Genomic DNA, 20,388 nt, shown 5'->3' with positions numbered 1-20,388 from the left:
AGTGTATTGCTATTATACTTCATCTCGTCTCTGTTTGATTCCTGTACCTACAGCCACAAAGACAGTCAATCTACACAGGCTGCATGCCCTGAACACCATACCATCTTTTAACTCTGTCCAATGGACTGTTAATATTTCCCTAACACGCAGCATTGCATTACATTATCTCATAGACATAGAAACATTGAAAATAGGAACAGGAGGAGGCCATTTGACCCTTTGAAAGTAATTCACTTTTCAATTGAACCTTGGGTGGTCATTCAACTCAGTCCCCTGATCTCACTTTCTCCCCACATCCCCTTTGATACTTTTAGCACCAAGACACAAGGCTAATGCCTTCATGAAAACATTAAATGTTTTAGCCTCAACCACTTTCTGAGGCAGAGAACTCCCCAGGCTTAGCCTCCTCTGGATGTAGAAATTTCTCTTCATTTCAGACCCAAGAACAATACAGCACAGGTACAGGCCCTTTGGCCCTCCGAGCCTGTGCTGACACATTTTGCCCATTCACACTAAAACTGTCTTCACTTACAGGATCCATATCCCTCTCTTCCTTTCCTATTCATGTATTTGTCCAGGTGCTTCTCGAATGCTCTTGTTGTGTCTGCTTCCACCACCTCCTCTGGCAGTATGTTCCAGGCACTCACCACCCTTTGTGTGAAAAATGTAAATCGCACATCTCTTCAAAACATTCCCCAAACCCAGCCCCTTCATCTTGAATCTGTGCCTTCTAGTAATTGATCTCTCCACTCTGAGAAAAACCCTCATATTTTCCATTCTATCTGCCATTCACAATCTTATAAACTTCAATCAGGTCACCCCTCAACCCCTACATTCCTGTGAAAACAAACCCAGTCTATCCAACCTTTCTTCATCGCTAAAATCCCCCACACCAGGCAATATCCTGGTAAACCTTCTCTGTACTCTGACTGTGACTCGGTGCTGCATTCTTGATCATGATCCTTCCTGTATTTATCCTGTCCAGTCCTGTTAGAATTTTATAGGTTTCTATAAGATTCACCTCATCTGAGCTCCAGGGTATACCGTCCTGACTGATGTCACACATCCATCCTGCCATCCCAAGATTCAGTCTGGCAAACCATATTTCAATGCTTCCATAGTCAGAACTTATTTCCTCAGATAAAGAAACCAAAACCACACAGATTACTCCAGGTGTGGTCTTACCAAGGCCCTGTACAGCTGCAGCAGCTCATCCCTGTCCCTGTACACTATCCTCTCACGATGAACGCTAACTTATCATTTGCCTCCTTCACTTCCTGCTGCACCTACACACTTACTTTCAGCGATGGGTGTACAAGGACATCCAAGTCTCATTGCACATCCCCTTTTCCCAATCCATTGCCATTCTGAATATAACCTGCCTTTCTGTTTGTGCTGCACAGTGGATAACCTCACATTTACCCACATTATATTTCATCTGCTGTGCATTTTCCCACTCACTCAACTTGTCCAAATCACACTGAAACATTTCTGTATCCTCCTCACAGCTCATTTTCCCAACCAAGTTCTCACTGTTCAACGTGGAAAACCTTTCAACGATAACAAAGTTAACTTTCATTCAGTAACAACAAAAATAAAGATAAAACAAAGAAAAAGCAGCTGTGTTTCTTCTGGGAACAATCAGGAACCACTTGCCTTTCAATCAACGACAAATTTACAGCCAATGGATCATTACTGCACTGAGCTCACATCTATTTAAGCCGTGTGTCAGTTCAGTCCTGTCTGGCTTGTTGCACTCAATGTTGCACTGCTCTATTGTGCTGAAGGTGATGTTCCTCCTGCTCAGTGTCCTCACCCTCCTCTTTGGAAATCTGCTGCTGCTCCCTGAGCTCTCCAACATCTATCCCATTCTCCTTTCGCTTGCTTGAGTTGTACAGTTTAGATTAGAGTGGTGCTGGAAAAGCACAGCAGGTCAGGCAGCATCTGAGGAGCAGCAAAATCGACATTTTGGGCCAAAGCCTTTCATCAGGAATCATTCCGATTATGCAGCGCACTCTGACTGGTCGATATTGCATGACCTGCCCCCAGACTGATCCAAGCATTGGGACATCATCTTCAGCAGACCTGCTGTCTGCTCCACAATGGTCCTGGTTGAAAAATGTTCTGCATTCTAACTTTGTTTGGCTTCAGTCAGGAAGTTGTTTGATGGAGCCATCAGCAGTGCCCCCTGTCTCCCAGTCACCAGCTTGAAGGGTACCTGGCTGTTGAAACTATGCACAAACATAACAGTCCCCAAAGACATCAGCTTCATGACAACCTCCAGGGTACCTGGCGTAGACTTTGTCGATGTGGGACTGATAATCACAGATGAGTTGTACATTGATAGCATGTTGATAGACTCTGCTATCTTATGTCATGGCATGCCCAGTGCTGCGTGTGTACAATCTATAACACCCTGCACCTGGGAAAGCCACGTTTGTTGCTACTGCCCGGGCTGTAGGACTGAAGCTGACATTTTGTGTTTCACAGGGAAACAAGCCGAAGCAATGTGATCTGGGACAAACTACATCAGTAACAGCCTTGGTACATTTCTGACACAAGTCACCAGTGAATCTTTGGAAACGGTCAGTTCCATAGAAATGAAAGAAGCTCTCACCTTGATGGTCACTGTGATAGGATGGTCACCTACCTCCCCACAGACCTCACACCCTCCCCCCACTCCACCTCAAGTTGCAGATCAAACAGCAGTAGTTGGTATAGTTCTGTGATCGTGTCCTAGGAACAACTGGGAGAGCGTGAGGCTACGATTTGGGATTGATGAGTGGATCTGAGGTTGTGATTGGATGATGAATAGTCAGTACGAGGCTCAAGTTGGAGAAGGGGTGGATTGAGTGAGGCTGTGATTGGAAAATTAGGTGGAAAGTGCAAGGTTTTGATTGGAGAATCATCAGGAGAGAGCAAGGCTGTCCTTGGTGACTTGCCAGAAGAAGGGAACTTGTGTTTGGATGGTCAGTCAGAAAGATTGAAGCTGTGTTTGGAGGATCAGTGCAGAGAGGGAGCCTGTGATTGGTGGATTAGTGCAGAGAATGAGCCTCTGATTGGTGGATGTGCAAAGCGTGAGTCTGTGATTGGTAGATCAGTGCAGAGCGTGACCCTGCGATTGGTGGATCACTGCAGAGAATGAGCCTGTGATTGGAGAATCAGTGCAGAGAGTGAGCCTGTGATTGGTGGATCAGCCGGTGAGAGCAAGTCTGTAAATCAAGGAACAATGAGCATTCTGCCAAGGGCACGGGGGAAGATGTTTTGGGGAGGTGGGGTAGTGGATCTGAGTGTTCGACACCCCTTTGGCCTCAGTGAGAATGAAGCTGGTGGCCCCTTGGGGAACTGAGGCCAATGAGCTGGGGGTGGAAAAGCAGCTGAAGTGAAGGGGAAAGGGCTAATGGGGAAAGAGGTGCTGCCCAGGGGATCAGATGGTGGTGAATCCAAGTGTTGGACACTCCCTGGTCTCAGAAGGTGTACAGCTCACAGTCTCCCCCTACACCTGGGAGGAGGGAACTACAGGCTGCAATCCATTCCAACCCCAGCGATGGAGCTTCACCTCCCACCTATGGAACAACATTCCAGGCAGCAGCTCCCCAGCTTCCTGCAGCTCACAGCTCACTTACCTACTAACTCCCTCTGCACTATTCCCCACTCACTCTACCCACTAGCTCCCTCTGTACTATTCCCCACTCATCTACACCACAAACTCCCTCTGCGTTATTTCCCATCCATTTATTTCTTCACTGCCCCACAATCTTGCCTCCCAGTCCCCTCAGACACTGACTGATCTTTCAGTTCCAAGTTTAGAACATCTGTATCTTCGATCGTCACAGGTGAGGTCCGGAAGACTTGAGGTTGGCTAACATGGTGCCACTGTTTAAGAAGGGTGGTAAGGACAAACCAGGGAACTATAGACCAGTGGGCCTAATGTTCGTGGTGGGCAAGTTGTTGGAAGGAATCCTGAGGGACAGGATGCACATGTATTTGGAAAGGCAAGGACTGATTAGGGATAGTCAACATGGCTTTGTGCGTGGGAAATCATGACTCTACCCACTAGCTCCCTCTGTACTATTCCCCACTCATCCACACCACAAACTCCCTCTGCGTTATTCCCCATCCATTTATTTCTTCACTGCCCCACAATCTTGCTCCCAGTCCCCTCAGACGCTGACTGATCTTTCAGTTCCAAGTTTAGAACATCTGTATCTTCGATAGTCACAGTTGAGGTCCGGAAGACTTGAGGTTAGCTAACATGGTGCCACTGTTTAAGAAGGGTGGTAAGGACAAACCAGGGAAATATAGACCAGTGGGCCTAATGTTGGTGGTGGGCAAGTTGTTGGAAGGAATCCTGAGGGACAGGATGCACATGTATTTGGAAAGGCAAGGACTGATTAGGGATAGTCAACACTCCTTTGTGCGTGGGAAATCATGTCTCACAAACTTGATTGAGTTTTTTGAAGGAGTAACAAAGAGGACTGATGAGGGCAGAGCGGTAGATGTGATCTATATGCACTTCAGTAAGATGTTCGACAAGGTTCCCCATGGGAGATTGGTTAGCAAGGTTAGACCTCATGGAATACAGGGAGAACTAGCCATTTAGATACAGAACTGGCTCAAAGACAGAAGACAGAGGGTGGTGGTAGAGGGTTTCCTTTCAGAATGGAGGTCTGTGACCAGTGGAGTACCAGAAGGATTGGTGCTGGGTTGACTACTTTATGTCATTTATATAAATGATTTGGATGTGAGCATAAGAGGTATAGTTAGTAAGTTTGCAGATGACACCAACATTGGAGGTGCAGTGGACACCAAAGAAGGTTACCTCAGATTAAAATGGGATCTTGATCAGATCGGCCAATGGGCCGAGAAATGGCAGGTGGTGTTTAATTCAGATAAATGCGAGGTGTTGCATTTTGGGAAAGCAAATCTTAACAGGACTTATACACTTAATGGTAAGGTCCCAGGGAGTGTTGCTGAACAAAGAGACCTTGGAGTGCAGGTTCATAGCTCCTTGAAAGTGGAGTCACAGGTGGATAGAATAGTGAAGAAGGCGTTTGGTATGCTTTCCTTTATTGGTCAGAATATTGAGTACAGGAGTTGAGAGGTCATGTTGCAGCTGTACAGGGCATCAGTTGGAATATTGCATGCAATTCTGGTCTCCTCCCTATCTGAAAGGTGTTGTGAAACTTGAAAGGGTTCAGAAAAGATTTATGAGGATGTTGCAAGGGTTGGAGGATTTGAGCTACAGGGAGAGGCTGAATAGGCTGGGGCTGTTTTCCCTGGACCATCGGAGACTGAGGGGTGACCTTATAATTGTTTATAAAATTATGAGGGGCAAGGATAGGATAAATGGATAAAGTCTTTTCCCTGGGATGAGGGAGTGCAGAACTAGAGGGCATAGGTTTAGGGCGAGAGGGGAAAGCTATAAAAGAGACCTAAGGGGCAACGTTTTCACGCAGAGGGTGGTATGGGTATGGAATGAGCTGCCAGAAAAAGTGGTGGAGGCTGGTAAAATTGCAACATTTAAGAGGCATTTGGATGGGTATATGAATAGGAAGGGTTTGGAGGGATATGGGCCGGGTGCTGGCAGGTGGGACTAGATTGGGTTGGGACATTTTTCGCCATGGACGGGTTGGACCGAAGGGTCTGTTTCCATGCTGTACATCTCTATAACTCTATGACTCTATAACCCTGTGGCCTGCATGTGACTCCATACCCACAATAATGAGGTTGGCTGTAAACTGACTCTGAGATATTAAGGATAGGCAATAAGTGCTGAAAAAGACATTAATGTCCAAATCCCAGAAACAAACCTTGGCTCAGTGGTTAGTCCGACTGCTTCACAGCGCCAGGGATCTGGGTTTAGTTCTACCCTTGGGTGGCTGTCTGTGTGAAGTTTGCGTGCACCCCTGTGTCTGTGTGGGTTTCTTCTGGCTGCTCCAGTTTCCTCCCACAGCCCAAAGATGTGCAGGTTACGTGGACTGGCCATGCTAAATTGCCCAAGTGTCTGGGGATTGCAAGTAGGTGGATTAGCCATGGGAGATACTGGGTTACAGAAATGGGGTGGGTTTAGGTAAGATACTCTTTGAAGGGTCAGTGTTGACTTGATGCACTGAGTAGCCTGCTTCCATACTGTGGAGATTCTGAGATTCTGAAGGAAATATCCAGGATTTTAACCCTTAGGAACTCCTAGAGTTAAACTGATTTGTTGTCAACCACAGCCATCTTTCTTTGTGTGACCTGTGAGACACCCACACCTATACATGCACACACAGACAGACACACACACAACACACACACACACACACACACACACACACACACACACATACACAAACTCTCTTATTCTCAAATAGATAAAAATGGGTGTTCTGGACAGAGGAAGATTGGGAAACCAGTCAGTGTATTCTGTTCACAGGATTTGCTGAGTTGACTCTTGTTCTGATCAGAATGCTGTGTCTCAGTTTTCCTTCTCTGCAAGCTCACAATGGTTTGCAGGAGGCACTGGGTGGCTGGTTGATATTTATTAAAAACTCCCTGACTTTTCAGTTAAAAGGCACAGCTTGCAGCAGCTCCTGAAAGAAACTAAACTGGTTTTATTTCAGATTTAAGTGGCTTTTACAGCAGAGAAAAGAGACAGCTCCTGAGCAGGTGGATGTCTGATGGTGACTCACTATCCTGTTCACAGCCCCAGCTCTTCCTGATGAAGAGCTTATAATCAAAACGCTGATTCTTCTGCTCCTCGAATGCTGCCTGACCGACTGTGCTTTTCTAGCACCACACGTTTTGACCTGCATTCCCAGGATGTTCAGTGACATGAGAACCAATCACAGAGTTGTTGTCAGGCAAAATGCCTTTGTCATCAACAGCTGGAGACCAATCTGCAGACCAATGACCTACTTGTTGCCACCCAAATCTTTATTTAATCAAGCTCCTCGGCTCCAGATTTGGAAGGTAGAGTTAAAGAAGCCTTGGCAAGTATTGCAGTGCATCTTGTAAATGACACCCACTGTGGCCATGTACAGCAGTATTGGAAGGACTGAATGTTTATCACGGTGTCTGGATGCTGGTAAGGCAGCCTGCTTGTTCCTGCTTTAAATATTCTGACATTTGAAGGAAAGATGTTGGAGCTACACTCATCCCATTAATTGGAGAGTTTCCCATCACACTCCTGACTTGTTCCATGTAAATGGTGGACAGATTTTGGGGAGTTTCTCACTGTAAAATTCTGAACCTCCAGCCTGTTTTTGTAGCTGCAGTGTTTCTGTGGATGTTCAGGTTAACTTTCAATGTGATGGTAGGATCGAGGACAGTGGGGGGTATTTTGAAATGATGATGTGGGGGAAAGCCAGATATTCTCCTCTTATGTCAGTCTCTGCCATTCGGTGGTGAAAGTGTGAATTACTATGTTGTCAGTCCAAGCATGAACATTGCCCAGTTCCTGCCACATACTGACACAGGTTACTTCTGAGGAGGTTTAAATGGGACTGAACTCTGTACAATCATCTGTGAACATTTCCATTCCCATCCTGTGACCGAGGGATGTTCATTGATGAAGGGGGTGAAAATAGCTGTTTGTCGGACACTGCTCTGAGGAACTGATGGGTTCTTCTGGTGGAATGGTTGTGTCCCACCTCTGATCCAGGAGGAATGTGTTCAAACCCTCCAACTGCAAGGGTGTGTAATGATGTCTCTGAACAGGTTGTGTGATACTATCTACTCTGAGGAGGTCCTCAAGTTAAATGGAGTGACCTTCAACATCTATTTTCTTTGTGCGAGCTGTGAGGCAGAAGAGAATCTCTCTCCTGGTTGCCATGGACTGGATCTCCTTGTACCAGCCTCAGTCAGAAGCTGCCATGACACTGGGGGCAGTTATTCCCACCTTCTGGAAATCTGTTCTTTTGACCAATGATCTAATGAGGTCAGAGGTAAAGTTGGTTTGGTGGAATCTAAACATAGTGTCAGTGAGTGGGATATCACTGAGTGGCAGCTTGCTCTCTCTGTGAATGGTTCCTGCCATCACTTTACTGAGGATCGAGAGGAACCTGATGTGCTGGTGATTATCCGGATGGGATTTGTCATGTTGCTGTTTTATGATCAGGACACACCTGAGAGAAAGAATAGAATAGAAAAGAATAGAATCGATAAGACAAGCCTTTATTGTCACGTGCACCGGAGTCGGTGCAGTGAAACGTTGTAATGTCATCTCTTAGCACCATCTTAGGTACAGGGTACATTAGTACAGATACTTTAAATATTGTTGCAGAATTGAAATAGTGAAAAAGAGTGAACATGGGAATACAGGGTTTAAAAAGTACAGAATGTGAATAAAAAGTATCTTTAAAGTACTCAAGTTATAGTCCTTTCTCTCTGAGTCTATGCCCACCAGGATTCAGACCACAATGCCTTGCTGCCTCCACACATTGGTGTCTTGTCCTAGACTCATCTCCAGGACTCATCCTCCCAGCCAGTGTAAACACCTTGGTTACAAGAACATGCCAGAAGCTCGAAACAAACTTCTCAAAGCCTGCCCACCATCTACAAGGCACAAATCAGGAGTGTGATGGCACACTCCCCACTTGCCTGGATGGTAACAACACTCAACAAGCTTGACACCATCCAGGACAAAGCAGCCCATTTGAAGAGCATCACATCGACAAGCATCCGCTCCCTCCACCACAACACTCAGTAGCAGCAGTGTGTACTATCTATAAGATGCACCACAAAAATTCACCAAACGTCCTCAGGCAGCACCTTCCAAACCCAGAACCACTTCAATCCAGAAGAACAAGAGCAGCAGGTACATGGGAACACCACCACCTGCAGGTTCCCTCTGAGCCTCTCACCATCCTGTATCGCTGTTCCTTCACTGTTGCCTGGTCCAAATCGCAAAATTTGCTTCTTGATGATGTTGTGGGTAAACCCACAGCACATGGACTGCAGCGGTTCAAAAAGGCAGTTCACTACCACCTTCTTAAGGGCCCAGCCAGCAATGCCCACATCCCACACGTGAATTAATAAAAGAAATCACTGAGAGGTGTTAGTATGTGAAAGACAATTGTGGCAATCCTGTCACTTACAGGGTTAAAATATGAACTCCTCCCCTCCTTCCAGCCCCTCCCTCTGCCAACATTCCTTGGACTTTCATCTCTATGGATTTTCACCTTCCGTACGTTCTCCTTCAGAGTTCTCACTGTGTTTTTCCTGATCTCTACCCTACATTTCACGTTGACAAAGAACAGTGAGTGGGAAATAGATTGGTGCTCAATAATAATTTCTTGAGTCTTCTGTCAAATTTCCTCAGGATTCACTGAATTGAACGTGTTCACAAAAGCAATAACAGCAAAGTAAAAGTGGTTGGAACCAGGAAGTGCTGAGGGTGAACATGGATTCCAGACAGCAGGGAGAGAGTTGGACCGAGGAGATAATCTGTCCCATTTGTCTGGATTTCTTCACCGATCCGGTTATACTCGATTGTGGACACAACTTCTGCCGCTCCTGTATCACCCAGAGTTGGGAAAAGCAGGAGATAAACTCCTGCCCAGAATGTAGACAGGGGTTTCCGGAAAGAAACCTCAGAGGCAACCGGGCCTTAGCGAATCTGACCGAGAAAGCTCGGAAATTAAGTTTGAATCCGCAAGAGAAGGAAAGTAAACATCTCTGTGAGGAACATCAGGAAGAACTGAAGCTGTTTTGTGAAACTGACAAGAAATTGGTCTGTGTGATTTGTCGAGATTCCCGGGAACACAAATCTCACAACTTCATCCCGATTAAAGAAGCTGTTGGAATCTACAAGGTAAAAGGAAACAGATTTCATCCCCTGATTATTCCATCACATTTTCAAGGTCTAACTGTTTAATTTTCTTATTTTCTCTCCCAATCCCAGGATCAGGTCAAATCTTCCATGGATTCTCTCACAGGGAAGAAATCAGCGGCTCTAGAAATGGAGCAGCAGCAGAAACAGAAGATTTCCCAAATTCAGGTAAAATCTCCCTGGGTTCGACTTCAACATTAGGTTCGGCTGTTTGTGTTTTTTCATGGAAAAATATTGTGTTGGTGTTTCATTTCACAGGAGGAATCCAGAAATCTTCAGACACACATCACATCCGAATTTTCTCAAATGCACCAGATGCTGACTGAGAAAGAGCAGAGTTTACTCCGAGATCTCAGGGAACAAGAGGAAAACATTCTCAAACCAATGGAGCAACATCTTCAAGAAATTCAAAAGAATTTAAAGTCTATTCAGCAGAAACTCTCAAAGTTGGAAAAACAGTGGGAACAAACAGGCGGAGTGATATTTCTGAAGGTGAGGGATTATATTTCAGTGAAAGTGTGACTGTGAACAGTCCCAACATGATGCAGACACCCATCCTCCTTCATTCCCCCGTCACTATCTCCCACCGCTCCTTTCTCCCTCATGGGTTTCTCCACTTTCCTGTTTAATACACTTGTCTCAATCACACTGTGTGACAGTGGATTCCACATTCTCATCACTTTCTTGACAAAGAATTTGGTTCTGAACTTCCCTTTGGATTTATTTGTTCCATGATTACTTTTACAGATCTATATTTTCAGATTCCCTCCAAGTGGCAGCATCTTCATTGAATTCAGCAAATCCACTCTGTCATCTTTTCAACATCTGAATCAGATCTTCTGTTTTATCGAGTCGTTTAATATCACTAATTAACTTTTGCATTTGTTGCTTTCTAAAATATTTTCTCCCAGTCTTCAGTATCCTTAGTGTATTCCATGTTTGCAACAATGAGAACAGGGGAGATGATGGGTTTATTGGTAATGCTGCTGGACGAGTTTTCACAGATGGTGAAAGTTAACTTCAACAAAAAATACCTGACATTTTATAGAAAGGATCACCTAATGGCGACCATGTAAACATTGTCGATAGTTGTAAAACCATTTGATTCACTAACATCCATCAGGGAAGACAATCTACTGTCCTTCCCTGGTCTGGTCTCCATATGCCTCTAGACCCAGCAATTTAGATCACTCTTGGAGATGGGTAAGGAACATTGGTTGAGTTGGTGACACTGCTGCCTCAGAGCGCCAGAGACCTGGGTTCAATTCCTGCCTCAGGCGGCTCTCTGTATGGAGTTTGCACATTCTTCCCGTGTCTGCGTGGGTTTCCTCAGGGTGCTCCGGTTTTCTCCCACAATCCAAAAATGTGCAGGTTTGGTGAATTGGCCATGCTAAATTGCCCGTAGTGTTAGGTGAAGGGGTAAATGTAGGGGAATGGGTCTGGGTGTGGACTTGTTGGGCCGAAGGGCCTGCTTCCACACTGTAAGTAATCTAATCGAATCTAAAAATCTAATCGAATCATACCCCATGTATTAGTTTTTTTTTAAAATGACAGCTCTTAATAAGGTGTAATTGTTGCTTTCTGGTATAGACAGTCAGTCTCTGACAACTCAGATTGTGTTTGGTTTATTTCAGGAGGAAGTATCTCGGAAGAGGAGGTAGGACAAGCAGTTTCCTGCAACTGATTGAAAATTGATGAAATTATTCAGGAAAGTCTTTCTGGTGAATTTATGATAAACTGTTTAATATTTAAAGGGTTAGCGATGAGATTGGTAATGACCTGTCAACTGAAAAATCCAACATCCTTTTACCATTTCCAGTGTGGACAGAAATAGTGGAGGCCATAAAACCGAATAAAGGTCAGATAATCACTTTGTGCTGATTATAATTTATAATTTAAATTGTTATGTATATAAATATCAAAGAGAGTATATTTAAGCACTTAATTATCCAGAAACCTGGATTAATCTGGCCTTGAATGTCATTGACATCAAGGCAGCATGTGACCAAGTGTGACACCAAGAAGCCCCAGTGAAACAGGAGTCCATGGGAATCAGGTGGAATTCTCCACTGGTGGGAATTGTACTGAACACATTGGAAGATAGTTGTGATTATTTGGAAATCGATCATCTCCACCGCTGGCCTTCACAACAGCAGCTCCTCACGTCTGTGTCCTCGGCCCAACAACCTACTTCAGCAGGAATGCTCCCCCCAGCATCATGTCAGAGATGGGGCTGTTTGATCATGATGCGTTGGTCAAATGGGCAGATCAATAGCAGATGGAACTTAATATTGAAAAGTGTGAGGTGATGCACTTTGGAAGAAGTAACAAGACAAGGGGGTAGTGAATGAATGACAGGACACTGTCAAGCTCAGAGGGATCTAACGGTGCTTATCCATAGATCAGTGAAAATGGCTGTAGCTTCAGTGTGAGAGCTGAAAGAGGGGAGTGAAACAGGGAAATAAAATGTGTTGATAAGAGACTGAGAAAGACCTTGCTGTTACATAGCTCCATGTTATTTCCTGGGAATTCCTGAACACTTCATAATGAATGGACTATTTTTTGACATGGGATTAAAATTGTTAATAGGGCTCCCTGTTAACAAGGTGCTCCCTGTTATCAGTTGAGGCACAGATGATAAAAGCAGGGAGGTTATGTTGAAGCTGTGCAGGACTTTGGTTTGGCCACAGCTGGAGTACTGTGTGCAGTTTTGGTCTCCTCATAATAGAAAGCATGTGATTTCACTGGAGGGGGTGTAGAGGAGATTCACCAGGATGTTGCGAGGTTGGAACATTTTGGTTATGAAGAGAGGTTGGATAGGCTTGAGTTGTTTTCTTTAGAGCAGGGAAGACTGAGGAGGGAGAGGAAGCAGCTGTTCTCCTTAAAGCAGAGTCAATAATGAGGGGATTTAGTTTTAAGATGAAGGGCAAGAGGTTTCAGGAGTTTTTCAGGAAACCCTTTCTCCCCCAGAGGGTAATGGGAATCTGGAACTCACTGCCTGGGGGGGCACGAGAGGGGGAATCACACAACTTTTATAAAAGTTTACAAATGAGCATGTGAAACGTCATAGCATTCAAAGCTCTGGGCCAAGAATTGGCAAGTGTGATTCCTGTAGTGCAAGACCAGTGGGTTGAAGGGTCTCTCCTGTGCTGTATGACTGTGTGAATCACATTCAGTATGTGTGCTTTATTTACTGTTATATGAAAATTATACATTCAGTAGACTCATGTGACAATTTACAGGGCAATTGGCTGAGAAATGCTAAATTTTCACCTGGTCATTCAGATTATTTTCTATTTTAGGCATTTGTTTTCTTGAAAATCTCTTCAGCAAAAATGGTTGCTGCCCCTGGGCTGGGCTGATATGGAAATAATGCTGAGCAGAACAAAATATTGTGTGTCCATCAGCAGCAGCAAAGGCTGTAGCTTCAGTGTGAGAGCAGAAAGAGAGGAGTGAAACAGGGAAATAAAATGTGTTGATAAGAGACTGAGAAAGACCTTGCTGTTACATAGCTCCATGTTATTTCCTGGGGATTCCTGAGCACTTCATAATCAATGGATTATTTTTGACATGGGATTAACATTGTTAGCAACTTTTGAAATTGCTCCTTTTATTGATTGGATTGGATTTGTGTGAAAAGGAGAGATTCACAGTGGGGGACACGAATAACATGGCAGTAATTGACGAAGAAACAAAGGTACGTGAGGACCTGGAAACAATCATTATCACAGAAGAGGTAGTGTTGGGCAAGCTCATGGAGCTAATGGTAGACAAGTCTCCTGGCCCTGACGGAATGTCTTCCAGAGCACTAAAAGAGATGGTGGGAGAAATAGTATCTGCATTTGTGGTAATTTTCCAAATTTCACTGGGGCAGGTCCAGCAGATGGGAAAACAGCAAATGTGATGTCACTGTTTAAAAAGGGAGGTAGATAAAAGGTGGGGAATTGTAGACTGGTTAGCTTAACTTCTGTAATGGGAAAAATGCTTGAGTCTGTTATTGTGGAAGAGCTGGCAAGGCACTTAGATGAAAATTGTCCCCTTGGGCAGAGGCAATATGGATTCATGAAGGGCAGGTCACGCTTAACCAATCTATTGGAATTCTATGAAGACTTTACGAGCATGACGGGCAACGGTAACCCAGTGGATGTGTCGTATGTAGATTTGCAAAAGGCATTTGACAAGGGGCAGCACAAAAGGCTGTTGCATAAGATAAAGTTGCAAGGCACTGGCAATGTACTGGTATGTATAGAGGATTGGTTAACTAACAGGAAGCAAAGAGTGACGATAAATGAGTGCTTTTCTGGCTGGCGATCTGTGACTAGCGGTGTGCCTCAGGGGTCCGTGTTGAGACTGCAATTATTCACAATTTACAGAGATGATTTGGAGTTAGGGATCATGCGTAGTGTGTCAAAGTTTGTGGATGGCCCCAAGGTGAGCAGTAGAACAAAGTGCGCAGAGGACTGTGAAACTTTGCAGGGGGACATAGTTTAAGTGAGCAGGCAAGGGTCTGGCAGATGGAGTACAGTGTTAATAAATGTGAAGTCATTCATTTTGGAAGGAATGACAATAAAAAGGACTATTACTTGAATGGTGAAAAATTGCAGCACGTTGCTGTGCAGAGGGATCTGGGTGTCCTTGTGCATGAACTACAGAAGGTTGGTCTGCAGATGTAAAAGGTAATTAAGAAGGCAAATGGAATTTTCTCCTTCATTGCTGAAGCAATTGTGTTTAAAAGCAGGAAGCTTAAGTCGTAGCTGTGTAGGGTGTAGGTGAGGCCACATCTCGAGTACTGTGTGTAGTTTTGGTCTCCTTACTTGAGAAAGGATGTACTGACACGAGCGAGGTTGCAGAGGAGGTTTTCCAGTTGTTTGCGGATTTGAGGGAGTTGGCCTTATTGGGAGAGACTGAGTAGACTGGGCATTATATTCATTGCAATTTAGAAAAGTGAGGAGAGATCTTATAGAAACATATAAAATTATGAAGGGAATAGATAAGATAGAAGTAGAGAGGATGTTTCCACTGGCAGGGGAATCTGGGACAAGAGGACATCGCCTCAACATTAGGGAGAGCAGATTTAGGACTGATTTGAGAAGCAACGTCTTCACCCAGAGGGTTGTGAATCTCTGGAATTCCCTGCCCAATGAAGTAGCTGAGGCTTCCTCAGAAAATATTTTTAAAGGTAAGATAGATACATTTTTGAACAGAACAGGAATTAAAGGTTATGGTGACAGGGCAGGTAAGTGGGGCTGAGACCACAGAAAGATCATCCATGATCTTATTGGATGGTGGGGCAGGGTCAAAGGGCCAGATGGCCTACTCCTGCTCCTAGTTCTTATGTGTCCCCAGAACATTGCCTAGGCATCTGGATGAACAATCTGGACCACTTCCTCCCCTCACAGGAAACTTAGTGTCATTCAGGTCATGGATGGAACTGTGATAGCTTTGTCCTGGAGCTATCACACACCCTCAAAATACTTGGCTTAAATAACCTCTCCTCGGGTTTCATCCCAACACTGTGGGTCTGGGACTGAAACTAACTTTTCACTCCAATATAATGTGACTCACTAAGTCCATTATCCACTTCTCAGGAACACTGCTGTGCACAGCCATCCTGTCCCAAGGTCTTCTCAGAGCTAAAACACAACCCAGAGATAAAACTAAAGCAATAGGTTGTTCTTACTCAGTCAGGGGGTTGTGGAATGGTTTCACCAGCCAGGACCACAGTGGATAGCCCTTGTCTCCAGGAACCAGCTTGTAGGGCACCTGGGCCCTCAGACACAGCAGGGACATGAGAGTGCTCCAGGGTGTAGAAACCATGGCAGCTCCCACGGTACTGGGGACACACCTTCAGGAAGTGGAATTGGTGATTCCAGACAATCTGCATATTAATGGATTGGAAGCACTTCCTATTGATGAACTCCACTGCATTGTCATATTGCCCTCTCAATGGGACATGACTACAGCTGATGGTGCCCTGTTCCTGGGGGAAGACAGCAATGTTCCTGAATCCTACTGCCTGGGCTAAAGGACTGACCTTGACGTGGGGAAACAAGAGGAAGTGCTGAAATCTTGTACAGATGGCACTGATCCATTTGTGGGTGGGTGACTGAGAGATCCCACACAGATCTCCAGTGGCTCCCTGGAAGAAGCCAAACACAATGAGTTTCCACACCACTGTCCCCTTCTCAGGAACCACAAGAGGATGGGCCCCCACTTCCTCAGCTCTCAAGGCCTGATCCATCAGTGGGGCAATTCAGTCACGAGGTCCCGGGACAGACAGAGGCTGCAGTGACAGGTTCCAGGCCTCACAGATTGTTTGGAAGTGGTGCCAGTCCTGTATTGATTATGATCATATCCACCTTTGCTTTGCCCCTGCCTGCCTTGATTATTTGACTTGCTCCTTTTCGCAGCCTCAGACAGATCCTTCTTCACATTCTCTGTCTGGGTCCCACCCCCCTCACCAGATTGCTCGGATTGAATGTTTTGAAGAACTGACTGAAATGATTGATGAAGGCAGAGCAGTGAATGTTACCCATGTGGACGTCAATGAGGTGTCTGACAAGGTGGTGCACAGTAGACTGGTTAACAAGGTTACATCATGTGGAATACAGGAAGAACTAGCCATTTCGGTATAAAATTGGGGTGGGTGGGTGGGGTGGGGTGGGGGGCTTGTGTGTGACTGTGGTGGTACCAGAAGAGTTCAGCATTGGTGGGGAAGTTGAAGGACTTAGGTGAGACCTTTGACTTGGTAGACATTTGGTGAAATCTCTGTCCCGATTCCATTGCCTTCCCCTTTGTGAGGCCTGGGGTGCTCGATGCCCCTCTGAGCTTGGAGCTGACCCGTGCCCTCAACTGTCTTTCCAGGGGCTGACTGGCTGACTGTGGGGTTCCTCGGGGAAATCTGGGATATCCTGGAGGAATGTATTGCCACCGGAGAGATGTCCCTTTCTTGGTGCAGGGCCATCATCACTCTGTTGCCTAAGAAGGGGATCTCCGTTTGTTAAAGAATTGGTGCCCAGTCTCCCTCCTCAGCACAAACTACAAAATCTTCACCAGGGCACTTTCGCCTCCCCTTGGTACCTCGGGACTCTGTCAGCTTTCAGGTTCCAGACATGTTTTGTCGCTGGGATCTGAGTTCTGTACGCCGCTGCGGAGTGCCCAGCGGAGGTTAATGGGTCCCTGACGGTGCCCCTACGCTGTAGGAAAGGAGTGTGTCAGGGCTGGCCCCTGTCCACCCAGCTTTATTCTCTCTGTGTGGAGCCATTCCTGTGCCTCTTGTATAAGCGCCTTTCGGGTTTGGCTCTGCGCAGGCCGGGGCTGGAGGGGATTTTTCCAGCTTTCACCGACGCGGTGTTTCTCATGGTCACAGACCCAGCTGACCTGCGGAGGATGTGCGAGTGCCAGGAGGTCTACTCTGCAGCGCCCTCCACAAGGATCAACTGGAGCAAGTGTTTGGGAATTCTGGTCGGTCCGTGAGGATGGAACTCCCTGCCGGAGGAGCTCCGGTGCTTCACATGGAGTCCCCCTCCCCTCCTCTACCTGGGAATCCACCTTCACCGTGCTGAGGAATCCTGGCCGGGAATTGGCACGAGTTGGAGGTCAAGGTGACCACTCCCCCAGCTCACTGGACAGGAGTGCTCCGAGTGATGTCCTACAGGGCGCGAGTGCTGCTCAGAAACCAGCAGGTGGCCGCCCTGTTGTGGGACCGGCTGGTCACTTTGGGCCCTCCCCCCTGGCTTTGTCACCGCCATTCAGAAACAGCTCCTCGGGTTTTTCTGGGACAAGGGGCAACACTGGGTCGCTGCTGCGGTTTGGAGTCTCCTGAGGAGGGTGGTCAGGGGCTGGTGTACCTTCACACCCAGGGAGTGACTTTCCACCTCAGACCCTGTAGTGATACCTTTCCATCGAGCCTCCTCCAGGGTGGGACACCTGATGACATATTGCTTCCGTCAGGTGCACGGCCTCCATTATGACACAGTTCCTGTTCATGGAGTGGTCCCAGCTTCGGGTCTTCTTCCAGGAATTGCCTATCTCCTACCTGGACCCAATCACAGTCTGGGACACGGTCAGCTCCCCCCACCCAGGAGCTCTCCCCCTCCGGGGAGTGGGGGGTCTCGTCAGGGAGAGCCTGCTCAGGAACAGGTTCCTCCTCGAGCACGGATTGTGCTGGCTGAGGGAGGAGAGAGCTTGGGATACAGGGCTGACCAGAGTCGGGGATGTGCTGGATGGCAGGGAGTGGGCTGGATAACACCGGCACAGTGAGGGAGTGGGTCCACGCCCGGTTCCCGATCCGAGCTGTCCGGAGTCTGATGGACGAGGCACTCGGCCCTGGGACCTCACGTACACTCGAGGGGGCTAAGGCGTGTGGTGGGCTCTCAGACAAACTGGGTGTGACTAGGAGGGATGGTTAGTAATGTTACACATGACACTACAATTGGAGGTGCAGTGAACAGTGATGGAGGTTACCTCAGTGTACACTGCGATCTTGATCAAATGGGCTAGTGGGCTGAGGGGTGGCAGATGGAGTTTAATCCAGATAAACATGAGATGCTACACTTTGGAAAAGCAAACCAGGGCAAGACTTATCCACTTAATGGTAAGGTCCTGGGCAGTGTTGCTGAATAAAGACCTTGGAGTACAGGTTCATAGTTCCTTGAAAGTGGAATCGCTGGTAGACAGGGTAGTGAAGAAGGCATCTGGTATGCTTGCCTTTACTGCTCAGTGCCTTGAGTAAAGGAGTTAGGATGTCATGTTGTGGCTGTACAGGACATTGATTCAGTCACTTTTGGAATACTGCATTCAATGGACTCCCTGCTATAGGAAAGGCATTGTGGGACTTGGAAGGGTTTATACAAGGTTGACAGAACGTTGCCTGCTTTGGGGCGTTTGAACTGTAAGGAGAGACTGAATCAGATGGGGCTATTTTCTCTGGAGCGTCGGAGGATGAGGGGTGACCTTTTTTAGTTTTATAAAATGACAAGGAAAATGGATAGGGTAAACAAACAAGGCTTTCTCTCGGGTAGGGGAGTCCAAAACTAGAGGGCATTAGTTTAAGGTGAGGGTGTAAATGTTTAAAAGGGATTTGAGGGTCAACGTTTTCACGTACCCTGCCACCTGTGCATAGAATGAGCTGCCAGATGAAGTGGTGAATGCTGGTACAATTACAACATTTAAAAGGCATTGAAATGGGTTTCCAGATGGAAGGGAATTTGTGAGGGTGAAAGTGAGTTCTTCACTGATTATTTAACACACAGGAAGGAAAGAAACTCAAAAGCTGACAACTTAAAACATGTCCATGTGAAAATCCCATGTGAACATTGTACATCAGAAACAGGAGCAGGAGTGACCCCGAGAGCTTGCCCTGTCATTCATAAAGATGGCGGCTGATCTGATTGTGACCTTAACTCCATTTTCCTGCCTGACTCCCACAATCTTCAACTCCCTCATTGATTAAAAACCTGTTTAACTCAGCTTCCAATAGATTCAATGAACTGGGCTCCATTGCTCCCGAGGCGGAGAGAGAATTCCAAAGATTAATGATCCCGAGACACAAAATCCCTCCCCATCACCATGTTCATTGGCAGGGCCCTTACTTTAAAACTCTGTCCCTGGTTCCAGATTCCCCCACGATGGGAAACAGCCTCTCAATGTCTACTCTTTCAACACCTTCATCATCTTATACATTTCAGTAAGAACCTCTCGTTCCTCTAAACTCCAATGAGTACAGCCCAGCCTGAACCCTTCCATCATAAGGGAACTGCTTCATCCCAGGAACCCACCGAGTGAACATTCTCTGACCTGTCTCCACTGTTTCAATAAAGCTCTTTGTCAATGGCCCCAACCTCAGTTTACCCAGGGCCAGCTGAATTCCTTTCGATGACATTGGGGATTTCAGGAGGTTTAATTGGTAATTTGAGATCAGATTCAGCATTTCCAATTTTGTGAAAACCCATTTCACTCCCCCATGATATTGGAAAATAATGAATGACAGTGGGACTCCCACAAACAGGAGCTTGTTCTCACTGAGGCAGCTGGAGCTATATCCCATTGGGTGTAAACGGAGAGAGAAATACTGCACCAGGCTGGAATAACACAAAAGCAGTGGATTTAGAAATGTTTTGAGACACGAAAGACTTGAATTTGAATAATTTATGCTTTAAAAATTTGCAGGTTTTTGGGATCACCCTCAAGATCCACATTTATTACCCACCTCAAACTGCACTTCACAATATGATGCTGTCCCACATTCATGTGCTCAATGCATACATCCCTCCCACGCACCACCGCGCCCCACCACACACACTAAACCTCACACCTAAAGCTCACATAAACACAATCGCTGCCCCCCCGACACACACACCCACAATCCCCAGCATTTACTCACTCCCACATCCTCACCTCATACCTGTGTTCCACACACAACCTGCAGTGTGTTCCCCCCTGCCCAACATCCCCACCTCCCCACACACATTCCCCACTCCCACACATATCCCTCATTCTAACACACACAAATACCCCCTGCAGTGCACATACAGACACGTCTACATCCCTCATCACACCCACCACTCGCAACA

The 20,388-nt window shown here is 46.3% G+C and overlaps 2 protein-coding genes across 3 annotated transcripts in view; one reads left to right on the top strand and one right to left on the bottom strand.

The window, feature by feature from the left end:
• LOC122541448 (zinc-binding protein A33-like) overlaps positions 1-20,388 on the bottom strand; it is a 72,816-nt gene that overhangs the window by 8,303 nt on the left and 44,125 nt on the right. The window lies entirely within an intron of this gene.
• On the top strand, positions 9,127-11,710 carry LOC122541454 (nuclear factor 7, brain-like). The gene is made up of 5 exons (XM_043678234.1): positions 9,127-9,796; positions 9,887-9,982; positions 10,073-10,306; positions 11,449-11,471; positions 11,569-11,710. The coding sequence occupies exons 1-5, from the start codon at positions 9,386-9,388 to the stop codon at positions 11,693-11,695; spliced, it is 891 nt and encodes a 296-aa protein (XP_043534169.1). The 5' UTR covers positions 9,127-9,385; the 3' UTR covers positions 11,696-11,710.

This window comes from Chiloscyllium plagiosum, chromosome 37, assembly GCF_004010195.1.
Source record: "Chiloscyllium plagiosum isolate BGI_BamShark_2017 chromosome 37, ASM401019v2, whole genome shotgun sequence".
In the NCBI taxonomy this organism is placed as follows: Eukaryota; Metazoa; Chordata; class Chondrichthyes; order Orectolobiformes; family Hemiscylliidae; genus Chiloscyllium; species Chiloscyllium plagiosum.
The sequence above is the reverse complement of the archived record's forward strand: the minus strand, read 5'-3'. Positions and strand labels throughout refer to the sequence as shown.

What these genes read in the sequence shown, in the direction of transcription:
- LOC122541454 (XM_043678234.1), top strand. Translation starts at nt 9,386, where the DNA reads ATGGATTCCAGACAGCAGGGAGAGAGTTGGACCGAGGAGATAATCTGT. An exon ending in AGAAGATTTCCCAAATTCAG is followed by an intron (nt 9,983 to 10,072) that starts GTAAAATCTCCC and finishes TTCATTTCACAG; the next exon opens with GAGGAATCCAGAAATCTTCA. An exon ending in GCGGAGTGATATTTCTGAAG is followed by an intron (nt 10,307 to 11,448) that starts GTGAGGGATTAT and finishes GGTTTATTTCAG; the next exon opens with GAGGAAGTATCTCGGAAGAG.